Below are 17,772 nucleotides of genomic sequence, written 5' to 3' on the forward strand. Positions count from 1 at the left end.
GAGGGCACCTCCACGATGCTGGATCGGGTGGTTTCACAGCAGAGGTGAGGTAGGCGGGCCGGCTTGACAGTCTGTCTTTCCATTGGAGGTTCTGAAGCTTGGTATGCTTAGCTCCCAGTCCGTCTCTCGGCCTGATTCGAGCGGAAGAAGGCCAATCATAAAGGAAGGGCCAGGTTAGGTCGCCCTCGGGCCGGCGCTGACACCCTGGAGCGTCGGGATGATAGAACGTCATCACGGCTGGGAGACTGTTGCCCGATCCTTGTGGATGACGTCCTCTAGTTGAAAATGGCGTCCAAAGTACTTCGGTAGGTACTTTGTGCGCAGTATTTGTTCGCAACCTGGCGGGAAGTCAAACCTGGCATACCCGAGGCCACACGTCCGATCCATTGTTGTTGCTGCTTCCATGTTCCCAGATCTTCGAAGTGGCGAGATTCTGGTTGGTTGGTTGGTTGGTTGGTAACTGCTGCGTCTCCCACCAAAGCTTCATTAGAAATCTTACAGTGCTGTTCGTTTCCAAAAGAATTGGTCCCCCCCAACATTCCTCATCCCGTTCTTTGAAATAGAAAAAAAAAACAAAAAATATACAAAGGCATCCGCTGGCTCACCCTTTCAAGGAGGCCGATGTATACAGTAGTGTATTGTACATGCATGTACATACAATTAGTTCTCGGCATCCCTTTCATTTCACTGTTCCATCACTATTCCGTGTCGTGATTGCATCAATGCGTAACCGTTCTAACGGCCTGGAGGATCACCCCGAACATGAGGCCTCTCGCAACCTCCTCAATCTGAAGGCAGTCAAAGAGACGCCCTAGCGCCTCTGACGTGGCCGCCTGGCCCATGACGCCTGTAAGTGCGGCGGGCACGCCGCTTTCAATCAGCATCTTCCTTGCCTTGACCCGGAGGTTCTCCTTCTCCTCGGCCGTCATCTCCGCTGGCCAGGCCGCCCGCTCCTGCTCTGTGGGAAGCGTGTTCTCCCGAAGTTTCTTCAAATGCGCCGCGATACCGGCGTCCGACGTGTTGGCGTCCAGGACGGTTGTTTGGATGAGGGACTGGATGGACAGGAGAGACGGGTTGCCCGGCCGCAAGAGGAACGACTTGGCCGCTGCGAGGAGGGTGCGGCGGATATTCCACGCTGACGAGAGCGTGTATAGCTCGTTAATGACCGCAAAGAGGAGCTCGACGGCGACCCGCGTTTCCTGTTCCGTCAACTTCGAGTGTTGCTTGCCCTGAAGCGGCGGTCCGTTCAGCCGTCTCTGCGTGTCTAGTGCGGGCATGGTCAGCGAGCGTGCATGATGGGAGTCGTGGGGGCGCGCGTTCGACGGGCTGACGGGGCTTTCGTAGTCGTCCGATATCAAATCGGGTGGCGGGGGCAATCTGAACTCGTCGAAACTGAAGCTCGACGGCGACCGCATCGGGGGCGCCCGGCTAGGTGCTCGACTCGATGGTCGGCTGAACTCCCGGCTGTTTCTCGCGGACGCTTGGGAGAACCGTCGGCTGTCAGGTTCCGCGTCGCCCTGCGAATTGTTGCTGGGTCGGCGATCCATCGACGGCATTCTGCCAGGCTGCAGCGCAATGACCGACGATCGTTGGCTGTCCAGGCTGTCCCGTGTCCTGCGCATCCCACTCAGCGAAGCACTGCTATCAACGCGGGGCAGTGTCGAGATCGATAGGCGACTGGCCGCCGTGACGTCTTGCAAGGCCGACGGTGGTGGCGACGGGGCAGGAGGCGCAGGCTTCCGCTGCCCAAGACCGATATTACCCAGCACTCCGGTCACGCCCCCGACCACCGCTTTAGATCCTTCGAGGGGAGCGCTGGTCAAAGCATCCAGGACATTCTTGCCCAACTTCTCGAACGCCTGAAAACCAGTCTTCGGGGCGCTAGGGATATGTCCGTTGTCCCTTTCAAGGAACTTTTTCAGACCCTCGCTCTCCGCCAGGGTCTGGTGCGCGCAAGCATCTCGGAGGTAGCGTTCCAACTCACTGCGCAATGACGTTCGGGTATGTCCCTTCCACGACGGCAGCGCGCTGTGTCTCTCCGAGAACAGGGTTGCGCCAGAGATGGTTGCGATCCGCCTGAGGACTTCATGCAGTGTTTCGAAATCGCTGTACTTCCTAACAATCATCCACCCAGGGTAGAGCGTTGTCGCCGGTTCAATCTGAACCAAGTAATCCCATGAAGGCTTGTTTCTGATCCGACCATCGCCCGGTTCATCCAGGACGGTGATTGTTGCGTTGTGCAACGTTAAGGGGGGTTTGGGGGCCTCCTTTGCTTCAGCTCCTGGCTCGTCTCGCGCAGGTGGGACAATCTGGTCGAAACTTGTGAAACGAGACCCCTCCGTCGCTGAGGGTGGCGAATCATGCTTCGAGGACGGAATCACACCAGATTGTGGCGTGGCGGGTGTATGGATGGCTTCGTTTCTGCTAGACGAGCCAGCGCTGCTTGCTCTTTTGGAGTCGCCCGAGGATGTGTCCGGACGCTGGGGGAGGTTCTGCGTCTCAGTCGAATCCTTGCGGATGTCCTGCGCATTCGCGTGGCGCTCTAGGGCGTCATTGAGCCTCTCAGAAGCCTCTGCTGGGCTCCGGTTCCTTTCCGACTTTGCGTCTTGCCGTGCCTGCGCATCACTCTGCGCACCTTCCCTTGCAATCATCTGGTTCAAGCGCTTCATTTCCTCCATGGCCAGTTCCATCTCCTCCTCGGCCTTGCTCAGTTTCTTTTTATGGGCCATTGACTCCTTTCTCCGGGCTCTCTCAAGCTCCAAGGAACTCCTGTTACCCCTAGTGAGACCAATATTGCCCACGTTGCCGTCCAGGTCAGCAAACACCACGTCCGTACTGCCGGGACCCGTCTGCATGCCAACGTCTATGGCCTGGCTAAGGTCGGGCTCCCCGGACTCGAGCAAGTAGACGATCCACGCATTGATCCATTCAGACTTGGAACACGACTGAAGCGTTGTTTCAAGAATGACCCCTGCGAGAATCTCCCTCAGAAAGATCCTGACAGGGTCACATTCGTAGGTCGAGCGATCCAAAAACCCCAGCATGTCTTCGGCAGCCAGCCGGAACTTGTGCGCCTGTTGCTTCTTGTCCAGCAGGGTGGCCAGGTTGGACTCGGGATGCGAGGCAAGGTAATTGTAAACAGCGTCCGCAGCGTTCAACTTGGAATCGACCGGCAGCTCGGAGAAGGCGTTGGACAATTCGGACATGAAGACGACGAGAATAGAAGATGAATTGGTAAGAAAGTCGAGGAAGGCATCTGCGGGGCGCTTCCTGCTTAGGCGGTTGGATACGGATGAGAGGAAGGTCGTGAGGGTCTTGCGGCATGCTAGCGGAAAGGACCTGTCGGAGGGCACAATTGGCGAGTACCACCACTTGACGTAGTTATCAATGACGGCATCGACCAGTTCGTTCAGGGCCTCACGGGTCTCGGGCTGAAGGTCGTCGAACGACCGCACTAGCGCGCTCTCCGCATCGCTGCTGCTTGATTCCTCGACGGCGGCGTCTTCTGAACCTTTTCTCGCCGTCAAAAGACGTGCCACAACGTCTATGCCTCTTTCCCCCTTGACCGCCCGAACAACTTCGGCATTTCGCTGTTCCCATTGTATGAACGACACAATCCCGCCGAACGCGCCGATCAGCACGAGCCCCAGCCTGCCCAACACCAGATATGTGGTAGCGGCCAAACCCACGGCAACGCCGCCGAGAGTCTCTGGAGTGGCCGTCGCGAGAAAGCTGAAGACTTTTGTTGATAAGCTCTCTTCACTGCTCGCGCCCGTCGACTTTTGTGGTGGGCATGCCTCGGTCTTCACTGGGCTGGCGGTCGGCCCGCCTTGTTCTTCCATCTTAGCGGGTACGGCGCCCGGCGTAGACGCATCTTCCTGTTTCATGAAGGCGTCGATTCTTTTGGATGGATCATTGATCCGAGCGAACGGTTGGGTTCGTTGGTGTCGAAAACCGAGAGGAGCACCAGGCTGTGATGGTTCGGTACCTCGGATTAGCGTTTGGAACTGGTTAGGAGATGCAACGCGTTTTCTTTCTTCTCGGGTGCGCTTCGGACCGGGAGCTCGTATAAGGAGCCCAACACTTTAAGCAAACGTTGAAAGAATGAGTACGAGAGAACCTGGATGCTCTGGGCGCCTATGGGATGGGGTTATACTGATGATTTTTCGAGCTCGGTGCCATGCTGACGATTTCTGGTGGATCTTCAGGGGGCCTCTTCCCCAACATACTCTAGTAGCCCGGGCTAGGTTCTGCCCGCCCTGACTCCGTAGTGCGTGCTCCACCGGGAGGTTCGTGCCGCAATGCCAAGCCTTTGGTTTGATTGCCGGTGGACCCGTTTCCCCAGTATCACGTGCGAACGCGAATCTCCTGACGTCAGGGCGCCAAGCGCGTTAACGCTCTTATCGAACAAAGCGGGTTTCACCACTGAGAGGTATCGACGGAAGAGTTTCGCGCCAGAAGACAATACCCCGCATCCTGAAATCATCTCGATACGGCACATGTAATCTCGGCACCCAACTAGGTCGCCCATCATGCCTTACAACAAGAAAAGGCAGGCCGGCTCTGAGAGCGACGCAGAGCAACAAGTGACCAAAAAGCCAAAGGGCGAGAAGAATGCGCAGAAGGACCTGAAGCAAGGCACGGATGCGGAGGGCAATCCGTATTGGGAGGTTGGTTGACCCGTTTTGTTCTGTCCCCCTTCCCTAGAACGTGGCAAGCGTTGCTCAATCTACAACAGATTGGCAACAACCGACGCATCGGCTCCTCCAAATTCAAGGGCACCACCTTGGTCAATATTCGAGAGTACTACACTGCCCCAGATGGCGAGCTGAGGCCAGGGAAGAAGGTACGTTTGGTGTCTCTAAGCTGTCCAAACTTGCAGGCTTCTAACAGCCATCAGGGTATCTCACTCACCCTGGAGCAATACAAAGCTCTTCTCCGGGTCATCCCGGAGCTTAATGAACAACTCCGCTCTCAGGGCCACGATGTGGGCAGCATATCGGCAGTTGAGGCAGGCGCCTCTGTGGTGAAGCGCGCGAAGCCGCAAAAGGCGAACATTGATGCCACAAGTGACGAGGAGGAAGATGACGAGTGAGGGAAACTCAAGCTTATTTTACAATGCGTCTTATTTCCATTTCTGCATTTTGGGCGTCGGTTCCGGCGGTTTGATTGTTCAATCGGGGCGAAGGGACGCCGGTCAGGTCGCATATGATACCATATGAGAATTGACTGAGAATGCTTTTGGTCATTGCACTATTGAGATCACAATGATGAAGCTGTCCAAATCGGTGCTGCCTACAAGCAATCTTCGGTGTTTTTTCCGCTGTAGAGCCAACCTAGTCTTGCATAGCAGTAAACCGCCGCAAGGGTGGTTGTTCGAGCCTCTATTGTAGAGTCTAAAGTAAAGGTCTAGCGGGCTGGAATGTTACCTTCTGTCTCAATTCCTCCTCCCCTGTGCTTCTTCATACTGACTTCCGGCGGCGTTGGCAGCCGGCAATTAGGAATCGTATGTACATTATCGTATCGTCAGCATATCTTACAACTGAACAACCCCAATTTATCATGATTTACTTTCTTCCTCCCGAAGCCTGGCTATCAGCTTCTCTTGCAAGAACGGACTCAGGCCAAGACTAAAACAGCCCGGTCAGTCAGAAAACACTCCAAAAACAAACCGCAGGAAAGGAGAAGGGGGGGGGGGGAGGAAAGTTGGGACATCTCACATTCCCTGGTTCGTCACAATCCGGTACGTGCCACTGGCCTGGTAATTACCAATGATTTCCCCTTTGCCGTTAACCTCCACACTGCCAAAAATATCCTCGGGCCTGGGCAGAAACGAGTCAGTCGTGAGTCAACACTTCTTTAGGCTCGTTAAACCTACCAAGCGATTCTCCCAAAGTCAGGCGGATTCCTCGAATCACTCAGGTGCACCCAGCCGCCCACTCCGGCACCACCCGCACCACCTTCGGCGCTGGCACCACCCGCCCCGGTGCCCGTACCCCGCTGATTTCTCGCCTGTATGAAGGTGAAGCCACCAGGAGACGCAAACGCTCGCGCCTGACTCTTCAGCCCTGGGTCGTCGGCCGCGTGCTTAGCGAGGACATCGTTGAGGATGGAAATGAAGCGCGGATTGCCCCGGAAGGAGTTAGGCGTCGGCGGTACGGCGGTGGTCGTGCCGATGGCGAGGGAGGGGTTTGGGGGTGTGGTGTCGAGATAGGACAGCAGATAGCTATTGGGTTGTTGAGGGTTTGGGAAGACTTTCTAGCCAGGATTAGATACTGCATTGCCAAAGGTTCAATCTGCAACGTTGTCGAGACATACTATGCTAGGATTCGAAGCTAATGTTGAGACAGTTCTAGAGAAGTTGCGCAACTCTCTTGCGTGGAATAACCGTCTAGGAAACATCCTTACTGCTGCTTATCCGGCAAGTCAACTGCTCGATCGAGGGATGTTGGATGGCGATGCGGTCATGATTAACACGGCCTAAGGTATGTATGTAGTCGGAACTTTGAAAGCCCCATTGAGCTCCACATTTTGCCTGCCGGAAAGCCAAATGAACGCTGCCGCAATCAATCAACATCCCTGTTCCTCCTCCTCCTCCTCCCCGGGGCTCCGCACCGTGTCTCTGCCCCGCTACGGTACATACGGATTACACTCGACGCGCTCGACGCGCCCTTTCAAGGTCATTAACGCGTCGTCGAGGACAGACCCAAGATTCATCCACATCACCAAACGCAAAACTCAACAGAACGCCGGCAAAATGATTCCCATACAGAGTCCACGGAAAAGCCCTCGAAATAACCAACAGCAGAGCCCAGGGAAGGGGGACAAGAGGGCAAAGCCACCGCCACCCTCTTTCTTTGGACCTAAAGTCGCTGCTCCCTCAAGCGCCATCCCATCGTCGTCTCCCGCTTTCGCAACGCCGGCGCACCCGTTAAGGCCATTCCAACCACCCGCACCTGCGAAAGCAGCTGTTCTTCCCATAATCCTCCCCCCTGCCACGCTACGGCCGTTGGCGTTTCGAACCTTTACCAAGAAACATAGTTTGACGCTGACATCCTCGGCGCTGCAAGAACTCGCAACCTTTATTGGCAGACACTGTGGCTCAGGATGGAGGGAGGAGGGCCTAGCGGAGAAGGTTTTGGAGGAGGTTGCTCGGACATGGAAGAATCGCAATGGGGGAGTCATCGTGGACGGAACGAGTCCGGAGCTGAAGGACATCTTGAAGACGCTAGAGGGGAACATGAGCGGCGGCAAAATAATGAGTGGGCCGCGAGGTTTGAGCCGGCAGAACAGTCTAATGCTGGAACCGACAGAAGATCCAAACCATTCCAAGACCCGACTGGGCTTGAGGCCGACAACGACGCTCACACGAGATGATAGCCAGACCAGTTTCGGCATGTCGAGCGTCGAGATCGACGAGGAGCCAGATGAAGAGGAGCTGCAGGACGTTAGAAGGTGGATGAAGGTTATCAATGCCTTCGAACAGCCCCGGTACACGTATAATGTCGCAAAGAAGCAGTTCGAGAAGTACGGCTACTAACTAAACTGCCTCAAAGACGAGTATTGATGCTAACGCAGACAGGATCGCCTCTAAACCCTCCCTCCTGCCGCCAGCCTCGCACAAGACCGAGGCGTTCCGCAACAGGTACAACGTGATTCACCAACGTCTGCTCCGCAACGAAGCTTTCCAAACGTCGGCCGTAACGAGCGCCCGACTCACGGCGCTGCGTCGCAGCGGATCGACAATGCAGTCGCACAAGATAACCCCTGTCGCAAACCTTCTAGGTCGGCATGGCACCAATCACATGCTGCTCGGGATGCTGGTCATCCTACCCACGGGCAACTTGGCGATTAGTGACCTGACAGGGACTATCGCGCTTGACTTGTCCCACGCCGTGGCCATACCAGAGGACTCGGCCTGGTTCACGCCAGGGATGATCGTCCTGATCGATGGGGTTTACGAGGAAGACGAAGAGACGACAGGAAAGGGGTTAAGTGGTAGCAGCGGCGTGGGAGGAACTATTGGCGGCCGCTTTCAGGGCTTCTTTATCGGACAACCACCCTGTGAGAAACGGCGAGCGACACTGGGAGTGAGCGGCTTGGACGGCGGAGTAGACCATACAATCGGAGGCGGGTTTGGCTGGATCGACTTTCTGGGCGTCGGCAGCACCCGAGCGGTCGGTCCTCGGATGCGAAAGGTGGAGCAGAGACTGGTGCGGCAACCGGCGTTGGCTGATCCAGATAGTCCCGGGCGCGGCCGCGTGGTCATCGTGGGCGAACTGAATCTCGACCAGCCGCGCAGCCTGCAGGCTCTCAAGAAGATCCTCTCCCTTTATGCCACCGACCCCGAGGGGTCGACACCGATGGCGTTCGTTCTCTCCGGCAACTTCACTACCCACGCCGTCATGGCTCGTGGGGGCAGCGGCGGGAGCATAGAGTACAAGGAGTACTTCGACGCTCTGGCCTCTACGCTTGCCGACTTCCCCACGCTCCTGACCACTGCAACATTCATCTTTGTCCCGGGGGACAACGATGGGTGGGTATCCGCCTTTTCGGGAGGCGCCGCGGCCCCGCTGCCGAGGAAACCCGTCCCAGAACTGTTCACTTCCCGTATCAAACGGGTATTTGCCGCCGCCAACGCCGAAGCAGGGCTGCTGTCTACTACCGAAGGGAAGGGTGGCGAGGCCATCTGGACGACCAACCCCAGCCGGATCTCCCTCTTTGGACCAAACCACGAGATCGTCCTCTTCCGGGACGACGTTTCGGCGCGCCTGCGCCGCTCTTCGGTCCGCCTAAAAAGCAAAACCGCAATCACTGCCACTGCCGTCGGAGATCCACAACCCTCCCAAACAGAGGACGTCACCATGTCCGGAGCAAACCCGACCCCCTCCTCCCCGCTGGCACCGAACCTCGAGGCGATGGACCTCGACGACAACACCCAGGCCCGGCAACCTCGGTCCCCGAGAGAAGAAGAAGAGGCGGCGCTGCCTTACGACGTCCTCGCGGCCCGCAGGCTCGTCAAGACGCTCCTGGACCAGGGCTACCTCGCGCCCTTCCGACAGGCTATCCGCCCCGTGCATTGGGACTACGCGTCGGCCCTGTACCTGTACCCGCTGCCGACGGCGCTGGTGCTGGTGGACACGACGGCGCCGCCGTTCTGTGTCACCTATGAGGGATGCCATGTCATGAACCCCGGCAGCGTGCTCGTCAGCGGGCGGAGAGGCGTCGCGAGGTGGGTGGAGTATACCCCTGTTGGCGGCGCAGGGAGAGGTGGTCGTTTGAGGGAGTGTACTTTCTGAGCCGGCGCATGGGGGTTGGGGAAAAGGGGTACAAGGAACAGGGAGGGCGGCGGTTCCGTGCTGATATCAGGTTGGATGATTCTGGATGAAGGGGATTAGAGAATTATTTGGAGTTGATGTTCCTATGTAGTAATGGTGTCATGAAATCCGGTATCCGGTGGCGTTGAGCGGGTGATTAGAAGGTGCTCCGAGCGGGCATAACTCGGAGGGCTCTGATGGTACCTGATAGGGAAAAGCACTGCGTTGACACATAGCCATCAATGCTGCATAGTCCAAGTCAAAGATTACAGCATTGAATGCATGACTTGATTGCATGTGGGAGCTGTCGACGACTTGGAGAACTCTTCAGCTTTCCGGTCAACGCATGAATCAAGCAGGCCTTCACTCCCAGCTTGTCATTAGCTACCAATTCAATCAGGTTGCTATTTCAAGTTGAGGGAAGTCGAGGGTGTTGAGCAGTGATACTTCCGCTGCGTGACAACTCTGCAGGTAAGGAAGCAGGTTGCTGATCTCCGGACAGAATTGCTTGGGAAACTGGGTTCGCTTTGAGGCAGGTGCACGGTGGCAAGTTCGGGCAGGTTAAGTAAGGATGAACTCCTGCTCCTCTTGAGATAGCCCCACAACAAGAAGAGGAAGCACCATTTGCAGCGAGGCCCAAAACCGATTGTCGAGCTTGGTCCCTTTCTATCGAGTCGATGATGACAAATATCACCTCGGCTTCAACTATCGGGAGACTGAACGTCATTCGGGCAGGTACCTTGCAGGAGCTGCAGCGCTGATGAGTGCACGTCCTCTCGTATTCAGGTGTCGCTATCGTATTACGCAGGTACGGGCTGACATAAGGGGACTTGATCGAACCTTCGGTCAATCTTGAAGCCCGATGCAGTCGATCGCCCTGAACAGAAAGCTCTCCTTCCAATTTGGATCCCAACAAGACTCCCGTGCGTAGGTAGGTACCTAGGTAGATAGGTACCTACCTAAGGTTCGCCAGCACGACTTCACTCGCAACAATGGCCGATCCTCAATTTATCCTTTCCCCTTTTCTATTGTTTTCTTCTCTTCACCTTCTGTTGGTTTGGTTCCAGCGCGGCCCAGTGACTGCAGTTCTGCAAACACATAGAAAGCAGAAGAATACAAGAGTTTCTATGAACAAATTCAGCGACTCTCCTCTTCCATGACAGCGGCATACGACAGCGTACATCGCTTAATGCCGACGCCACACATATGCAGTATGCGCCCCAAGAACTTCGCTTTGACATACGGAGAAAACATGAGGGGGCGGCCTAGGTTTGTAAGACGGCTGTTGAATGGCAGGAATTGTGCAGCTGTCTGACGCTGGCTGCCCCAGGGTTTAAGCCCATTGTCGTTGCAAGGACAGAGCTGCCGCGTCTTTATGCTTTCTAGCGTTCCTCGGCCTCACCATTGGGCTAATTCGACGTCGTCACGCTCGCAGCATGCACATCGCACTGACTACCACGGCTCAGCCTTGTTCGGCTCCCGAAACACATGGTTTTATTAAGAAACACCGCGAGCTGTATCGGTAATACCTCGGCGCTTGGGCTGTCAACAGCCGTACCAGTGGCGGTGTTACTCTTCGCGCGAGAGCTGCCCCGGGGGTGGAGCAGGATGAGGATATCTTTCCGTAGGCTTCGCGACGGCCTTGCATGAAGGTGCTGTTTCATCAAGCCATCTGCACGCTATCCTCTCAGCAAGCTTCTTTCGAGGCCATGGGACAAGTCCAGCGCGTCCAGCAGTCTTGATCAAGCTAACGGCAAAGGAAATCGACCTGGAGTCTCGTGGATTCGGGAAGGATGGGAAAGACGGCCTAACGGAGTGGCGGTTGATCGTTAGAGACCAGTTTCCTGCCGTGCAGTTGCGTCCCTGTCTGTCGTCCGGGCTTCCACATCGCTTGACGGCTGGACGCATGAAGAAAACGGAACTAGCGATCGCTACCATGACCCCCCAGTGGAGGTGTTTCATGCCGGATCATTGGCTTGGAGCATCCTGCGCTTACTCGATCACGAGCTTACTCCGTCACAAAGTCCCCCACTCCGGCCCTCTACATCTGCCGTCATTATAAGAGAATGGCAGCGCGCGCCGCGCTTGCGGCCTGCAGCCGACAGCCCATTCTCGCCAGCTCTGCCGACGTTCGTTGTTCTGCGGACATGTTCTGCCGGTCTCTCTCAGTATCGATATTCTGCTTCGTTTAGCTTGCACGTCCGTCCAGCTGTTATTGCTATGTTTCGACCGACCCTTCTCTCGCTGGCGAGGTTGCTAATTTGCCTGGTAAAAATCTCCAGGGCAGAGACTGTGAACTATGACTGGAATGTGACTTGGGTGTGGGCAACCCCGGACGGCTTTGGGAGGCCCGTCATCGGAATCAACAACCAGTGGCCATGCCCTCCCATCCAGGCCACCGCAGGCGACGTCGTCGTCGTAAACTTGAGCAACCAGCTGGGAAATCAGACGACAGGCCTACACTTTCACGGCATAAACCAGATACAAACAGCCGACATGGACGGCCCCAGCGGCGTCACTCAGTGCGCAATACCACCGAACTCGACAGTCAAGTATCAATTCACCGTCGACGTCCCAGGGACCTTTTGGTGTACGCTCATTGCGCCTCCGTGCTTCCATAACCCCTTAGTAGACGCTGACACACAGAGATCAGATCATTCCCACAACATGGGGCAGTATCCCGACGGGTTGCGCGGCCCCTTGGTTGTGCAGGATCCGAACGATCCTTACAAGGGAGACTATGACGAGGAGCACATCTTGACTGTCTCGGATTGGTAAGAGCTCGCAAGACTTGCTTCTCTTCGAGACCGAAGAAGAGACTCATGGTCTGCAGGTACCACAACGACAGTATCACCTCGGTCCGCAACATGCTCACCCCGTCCAACACCCTCTTCCAGCCCCCGATACCGGACAACCTCACCGTAAACGAAGGGCAGGGATTGCATATCAATTTCACCAAGGGCAAACGATATCGAATCCGCATGATAAGCTTTGCGGCCTTCGGCGCCGTCATGGTTCACTTCGACTCGCACACAATGAACGTGATCATGAACGACGGAGCATACATCAAGAAACAGGACGCTTATCAGTTGAGGCTTGCCCCTGCTCAGCGCTACGACGTCTTGCTCTCGCCTAATAATAGTGACGAGGGAAACTACCCCTTCCTGGTCTCTCTCGACATTAACCGGGACTGGACCAACTCGTCCGAGAGGTTGACGTGGCCACACAATTACACGGGTTACCTCGTCATGGACGAGTCCCAACCGCTCGACAGGCTCGACGTGGTGGACAAATGGCAGCCGGTGGACGATGCCCAATTCCAACCCTATGATGGGGCCGCGGCCTACAGCACGTACCAAAAGTTGATTAAGCTCGACTTTGCCTTCTGCTTCGACCAGAACGGCTACCCTCGCTCCTGCTTCAACAACCTGACCTACATCACCCAACGGGTCCCGACGCTCTACAGTGCGGCCACGACAGGCGACTCCAACACGAATCCCGTTATCTACGGCCAGGTCAATCCCTTCATAGTCGACTACGACGACACGGTCCAGATCGTCGTTAACAACATTGACACCGCCTCCCATCCCTTCCATCTGCACGGCCACCACTTCCAGGTGTTGTACCGCGCCGCGAGCGGGGCGGGCAACTGGACGGGGCGCGACGAGAACTACGCGGCCAACCCGCCCATGCGCGACACGATCACCGTCATGCCCAGGTCGTACGTCGTCCTGCGCTTCCGCGCGACCAACCCGGGCGTCTGGCTGTTCCACTGCCACATCGAGTGGCACGTCGAGATGGGCCTGACGGCGACCGTCATCGAGGCCCCCGACCGCCTGCGCAACATGGCCTTCCCTGACGACCACATTGACGCCTGTAAGAAGACTGGCACGCCGTACCAGGGAAACGCTGCCGGGAATATAGGGAACGCGACCGACACCACGGGCTTCATCACGGTGCCGCCGACTACCTATTACGGGTGCGTGTCCTCTCTTCCTCTCTCCTCTCTCTCTCACACACACACACACACACACACTCTCTCTCTCTCTCTCACACACACATTGTTACACCAACGCTGGAGAAGTTCATAAAATGCGTCGTTATCAGTTTTACTGACAACCTCCATTCCGATAAGCTCGACATACCCGCCCCCGAACACCACGTCTCAACGGAAGCGTCATACGCCGACACAGCCAATGCTCAGAAAAAGAGTGGTACCATTTGCCAAGCTCGGCTGGTTATGGCATCATTAGGGAACAATGAGCTTCCTTTTGAGACCACGGCTGACGGGCGTCAAAGAGCTAGGCGAGAGCTAAAATGAATATGTCCGGCATGTTTTTAAACCATTCTTCTCTCCTGACATAGCTATAAAGGTACTTAGATACACATTTCTAGCTGAATTTCCTACGCGTAGCTTGGAGCTGGCTTTTCCTGATCTTCCAAAACAGGAATGCCTTTTGTCAGTTCGTTTCCTGGTTTTGTAGGTGTCGGATCGGTTTGGTATTAAGGTGGTAAGGGGAAAAGGGGAAGTGGTTCCGCATATCTCCAGCGCAGGTTCGAGTTTCTTGTTAAGCCTCTGGGGAGTGGCATTGTGGCTTTCGTGCCGTGTAAGTATATGACCGAGTTGGAGAAGAAGACGGAACGCACAGCCACCTGGCTTTGGCCTGTCAGTCTAACTGTGTCGGGGAACATTTGTCGGGCTGGTCTTGATGCCCGACCGTTTTGACCCAAGAGCATGCCATGTGAGTAAGTCAAGAAGGACTCCGAAGCGAGCGGTTAAGGGCGTCTCAGAGGCCACTCCTGGGCCCCTGGATGTCGTACAGGGAGCCTGGAAAGCCATAAGCAAAGACGAAAGGAGAGGCAACAAGCGGTCATCAGCTTACAAGACGCACCTCATGCTTGGCGCAGGTTGACGAGGATTCGAGTCACGGCCGGTCAAGCAGCCACTTGGTAATACCATGATGCGGGAAAGGCCGCGATCTCTCCGAGGGACTGGCTTCACAACAAGCCATTGAGCCATGATTCAAGGGGGTTGGGGGTTTTGGTTGGGGGGGGGGGGGGTTGCTCCTATTCTGAGCGTCTGTCTGACCGTGGTAGATATTACTTGCTTCTCGTAGAATATTTGTATGTACTACATGAGCAAGTGATGGGTGACCGTACGTCGGCCTCTCTTGGTTGGCTGGACCTGCAAGTTTCGGGAGCGCGATAGCGATTCACCGCTGGCTCCGCTGACCCATTTGTGTTACCGGCAAGGAACGTCTCGGGGGTGATGACGGTGTTAAGCTAAAACCAAATACGAGCCGTTTTCACGAGGGTAGGAGAGTGTACGGACAATGTTACAGCACACAACAAGTGTGTACTCGACAAGGTTGCTTTGAAGAGAAGAGCCTGCTGGCTACTTGGAGACGTAGTAAGCAAGCAAATTGCACCAGCAATATAGCCAGAGTCAGGGGCCATCAACTTCGTTGGCTCGAGGAAACGCGCTAGGCCCTCTCCCAAGAGCCAAATATTGCTCTGGAACCGGATATTGTTAGATCGGACGTTGTAAAGGGAAAAGGAGTTCGTGTTACGGGGCGAAGAGACGAGGGCTTTCACCGCTGCCGAGTCGCGTGACGGGCCGGACAATCGGGGGTCCGGTGGTGGTGTGGAGACGGTGTTGGTGTTGCGGGTTGGGGGAGGGGCTTACGGACTCGGAGGAATGTCTACCGAAGTCAGCTGCTGTGGGTCCTACTCAGCAGAGGGAAACTACGAGCTTGGGTGATAACCATCGTGAACGCCTGTTGAAGAAGACGAAGGCAGATGGGAGAATTGCCGAGAATGACTGTTCCATTGGGGAAAATGTAAGGGAACGGGAATGAGATGGCTCTCGGCAAAATCGCAGCTAACGTGGTGTATTCTCCACGTATATCGGTTTTCGCCTCCTTGTAATGGAACTGCAAGCACCATATTCCTTCCTGTACATACACACCTGTAATGTACATATCAGACAAGTTGTACACGCATCTGTTGCGGCTCCAGGTCTTCTCACACACTTTAGGTAGTTTTCATGATAACTGGCCCAAAACAAGAAGTCGATCAGAATTAAAGAGGACGTAAAAATAAAATAAATAAAAACGATAAAAACCGGTTTAGAGGTTCGGGGAGGGTAAGTAGGAAGCTGATACGGTGTAGCTGGTATTGTTAGCTTGGTAGCTTAAGCTTTCGACGCCGGAATCACCAAGACCCTTAAAATGACCTTTTCAGAAGGCTTTGCGCACCGAAGGATGACCACTTGAAGAATGGAGATTTCCGCTCTTTCATTCGAGCCCTTGAAGGCATCAAGGCTGGAATCGAGTTGGGGCGGAGTGGGGCCACGGCACTCGGCGGGACTCCTCTGCACAATTTCTTGTTCCGTGACACAGATACCTTCACTCAGCTCGGTACCTAGCTGGGGTTGAAGTGGAGAACTCGTGCATCCTCAAGTTGAGTCCAGCAACCTCGCGTAAGTACGGGGCGTCGACTATTGGGTGCGCTGCCGCCTAGCAGTTTGGACCTGGGCTCGCCTGGTTACCTTTAGGGTAGGTATTCTACTCTACAATACCTCACACTGCGGGCCACGCTATAACTGACAAACAGTATTAGACATAAGCCAGATGACTATACTCTTCTGTCGCTGGGCTTTATGTTTCTTTGCCTGTTGCCTGTTAGGGCGTGGGCGCTGTCGTCTTGAGGAATATACGGTGGACGAGAACGACCAGAAAATTTGTCACTATCTTGCGCCAAAGACCGAAGACGAGACCCAATTTCCTGGATCCCGCCAATGCTGCCGAGGTGGTGCCACTTCAATTGACGATTGCTTAGTGTAAAACCATCTGCATAGAGCGCTGTCCGCATCATACAGAATCAGCATGCGGGAACAGACCAGACTTGATGCCGAGCACCATGTATGTTGTAATCGGTCCTTGTATGCTTCCGAGGTTACATGTGAAAGTCAGCCTCGCAGGGGAGAACCTGGCTGTCGCCCACGGACTCAACGAGACGTATCGATTAAGGAGGCAAGGTATGGCATGAGCTGAAGCGGGAATATATTAGAGTCGAGGACTCCAACCAACACAATTGGTGGGAGCTCCTCCATGTCTGTTCGGGAACATATGTGCAACTAATAGAGTCAACATGACGAGCAGATTCGAGATATCCCTGTACTGTACTGTACATACACTGTGGCCGCCAAACGCCAAGTCCCCACTGATTGCAGAAAGCCGGAGGCCAAACCACCCCCAATTTGACACGCAGGTATATCTGTAGAGCCAGCGAAGAGCTTCAACACCCAATATTAGCCCACCCCTTATATACACATAACACACGTATAGATAGGTATACACCTTAAGATATACAGATTCTAACGATACTACTCGATTAATAATGTAGGCAATACTCGTAGAGATATTAATAAATATATAGTTTTTCTAATTTTTGGACATCTATCCCTAACATTCCTTGGCATTTCTCGGCAATTTTCTAGCTAGCTGAAATGGGCCTGCTGCTTGCAAGGCTTCCAATCTGGTGGAAGCTGACATCCGGCCGACCAATCGTAGTCGACATACGGACGAGGCTCGTTAATAATTATCATGGCATGTCGTCTTCTTCGCTGTCCCAGCTCATTCTGCATCGCAGGCACCGACCTCAAATATCCGCACTGCAGCGCGCCAAGAGAAGGCATAAAAGACGAGAGTGATACATAGACTCAGCCTGACGACATCTCCACCTATCAGAGGCCGACTCGCTGGAGTTATGATGCTTGTGCTGCGATAGCTCGCGAAGGCCATGATGCTGCGGTAGTCCGTGCCGCCGGGGGGATGGGGGAGTCCGCCCCTCCCGCCGGTGCTTCTTCCATCGACGAGTTGGCGGAACCCCTTCAGGACTGAAAACTACCAGGGAAAGTATTCGCGGAAGGACCTAGCCTTTTTTTGCTGTGGCTATTTCGCAGTATATGCATCATGTGCAGGGTGGCATGATGCACAGAGCCCGGATACACTGAGCGACTGCACGTTTTGTTTGAAACCCTGTGTGGGGAATCAGGTTCGCGCAGCAACTTCTTGCGCGCTTCTGAAAAGCCCCAACACGTTCGTTCCCTTTAGAAAGTCAGACAACTGGGCCACCCACCAGGCCGGGACTTCCTTTCAACCCTTGTTTTGCCTATCTCATGGTGCCCGGTTCATCGGGTGGTTGCTACACAGCATCTTGCTTGCTTTCATTCGGACCTGCTGCTCTGTTCCTTCCGCCATTTTGATGGCAAATACCTCTCTGCCTTGACTCGGCAATCTTTAGCACCTCAGGTACCTTTTGCAAAGGTACCGTGGACTCGGGTGTCAGGGAAGTACCAGCTTTCTTTAGAACCTTGAACCTGACGCGAAAAGGGCAAGTTCATTGGGCTACCGAGTGCTCCTTCACGCGCTCGTGGGATGTCCACCTCGTC

At 55.0% G+C, this 17,772-nt stretch overlaps 5 protein-coding genes across 5 annotated transcripts; 3 read left to right on the forward strand and 2 right to left on the reverse strand.

Moving 5' to 3' along the window:
• Positions 1-433: 433 nt before the first annotated feature.
• P884DRAFT_261746 (PXA domain-containing protein) lies at positions 434-4,161 on the reverse strand. Its single transcript, XM_069441588.1, has one exon. The coding sequence runs from the start codon at positions 3,885-3,887 to the stop codon at positions 720-722; it is 3,168 nt and encodes a 1,055-aa protein (XP_069295997.1). The 5' UTR covers positions 3,888-4,161; the 3' UTR covers positions 434-719.
• Positions 4,162-4,532: 371 nt separating this feature from the next.
• On the forward strand, positions 4,533-5,095 carry P884DRAFT_271130 (transcriptional Coactivator p15-domain-containing protein; the record flags this gene model as incomplete). Its single annotated transcript, XM_069442411.1, has 3 exons — positions 4,533-4,670; positions 4,739-4,846; positions 4,901-5,095. 3 exons carry the CDS (start codon positions 4,533-4,535, stop codon positions 5,093-5,095), a joined length of 441 nt encoding a protein of 146 aa, XP_069295998.1.
• Positions 5,096-5,320: 225 nt separating this feature from the next.
• P884DRAFT_227204 (uncharacterized protein) lies at positions 5,321-6,475 on the reverse strand. The gene is made up of 4 exons (XM_069439676.1): positions 6,319-6,475; positions 5,879-6,258; positions 5,721-5,822; positions 5,321-5,630 (listed from the first exon to the last, which is right to left on the reverse strand). The coding sequence occupies exons 1-4, from the start codon at positions 6,400-6,402 to the stop codon at positions 5,561-5,563; spliced, it is 636 nt and encodes a 211-aa protein (XP_069295999.1). The 5' UTR covers positions 6,403-6,475; the 3' UTR covers positions 5,321-5,560.
• A 216-nt stretch (positions 6,476-6,691) lies between these two features.
• Positions 6,692-9,622, forward strand: P884DRAFT_227206 (DNA polymerase alpha/epsilon subunit B-domain-containing protein). Its single transcript, XM_069439677.1, has 2 exons — positions 6,692-7,527; positions 7,583-9,622. The coding sequence occupies exons 1-2, from the start codon at positions 6,758-6,760 to the stop codon at positions 9,297-9,299; spliced, it is 2,487 nt and encodes an 828-aa protein (XP_069296000.1). The 5' UTR covers positions 6,692-6,757; the 3' UTR covers positions 9,300-9,622.
• Positions 9,623-11,984: 2,362 nt separating this feature from the next.
• P884DRAFT_286243 (Cupredoxin) lies at positions 11,985-13,570 on the forward strand (the record flags this gene model as incomplete). The annotated part of the gene is made up of 3 exons (XM_069443819.1): positions 11,985-12,091; positions 12,151-13,296; positions 13,453-13,570. 3 exons carry the CDS (start codon positions 11,985-11,987, stop codon positions 13,568-13,570), a joined length of 1,371 nt encoding a protein of 456 aa, XP_069296001.1.
• Between the last annotated feature and the right edge of the window lie 4,202 nt (positions 13,571-17,772).

The sequence above is a fragment of the Thermothelomyces heterothallicus genome (genome assembly GCF_042370625.1).
Source record: "Thermothelomyces heterothallicus CBS 202.75 unplaced genomic scaffold P884_scaffold_18, whole genome shotgun sequence".
Taxonomy (NCBI): domain Eukaryota; kingdom Fungi; phylum Ascomycota; class Sordariomycetes; order Sordariales; family Chaetomiaceae; genus Thermothelomyces; species Thermothelomyces heterothallicus.

Bases quoted from the DNA above. Each gene is read 5' to 3' on its own strand.
- P884DRAFT_261746 (XM_069441588.1), bottom strand. From the start codon at position 3,887: ATGAAACAGGAAGATGCGTCTACGCCGGGCGCCGTACCCGCTAAGATG.
- P884DRAFT_227206 (XM_069439677.1), top strand. From the start codon at position 6,758: ATGATTCCCATACAGAGTCCACGGAAAAGCCCTCGAAATAACCAACAG. The intron at 7,528-7,582 runs GTACGGCTACTA...TAACGCAGACAG, and splicing joins GCAAAGAAGCAGTTCGAGAA to GATCGCCTCTAAACCCTCCC.
- P884DRAFT_227204 (XM_069439676.1), bottom strand. From the start codon at position 6,402: ATGTTTCCTAGACGGTTATTCCACGCAAGAGAGTTGCGCAACTTCTCT. The intron at 5,823-5,878 runs GTAGGTTTAACG...GTTTCTGCCCAG, and splicing joins GACTTTGGGAGAATCGCTTG to GCCCGAGGATATTTTTGGCA. The intron at 5,631-5,720 runs GTGAGATGTCCC...GGGCTGTTTTAG, and splicing joins ATTGTGACGAACCAGGGAAT to TCTTGGCCTGAGTCCGTTCT.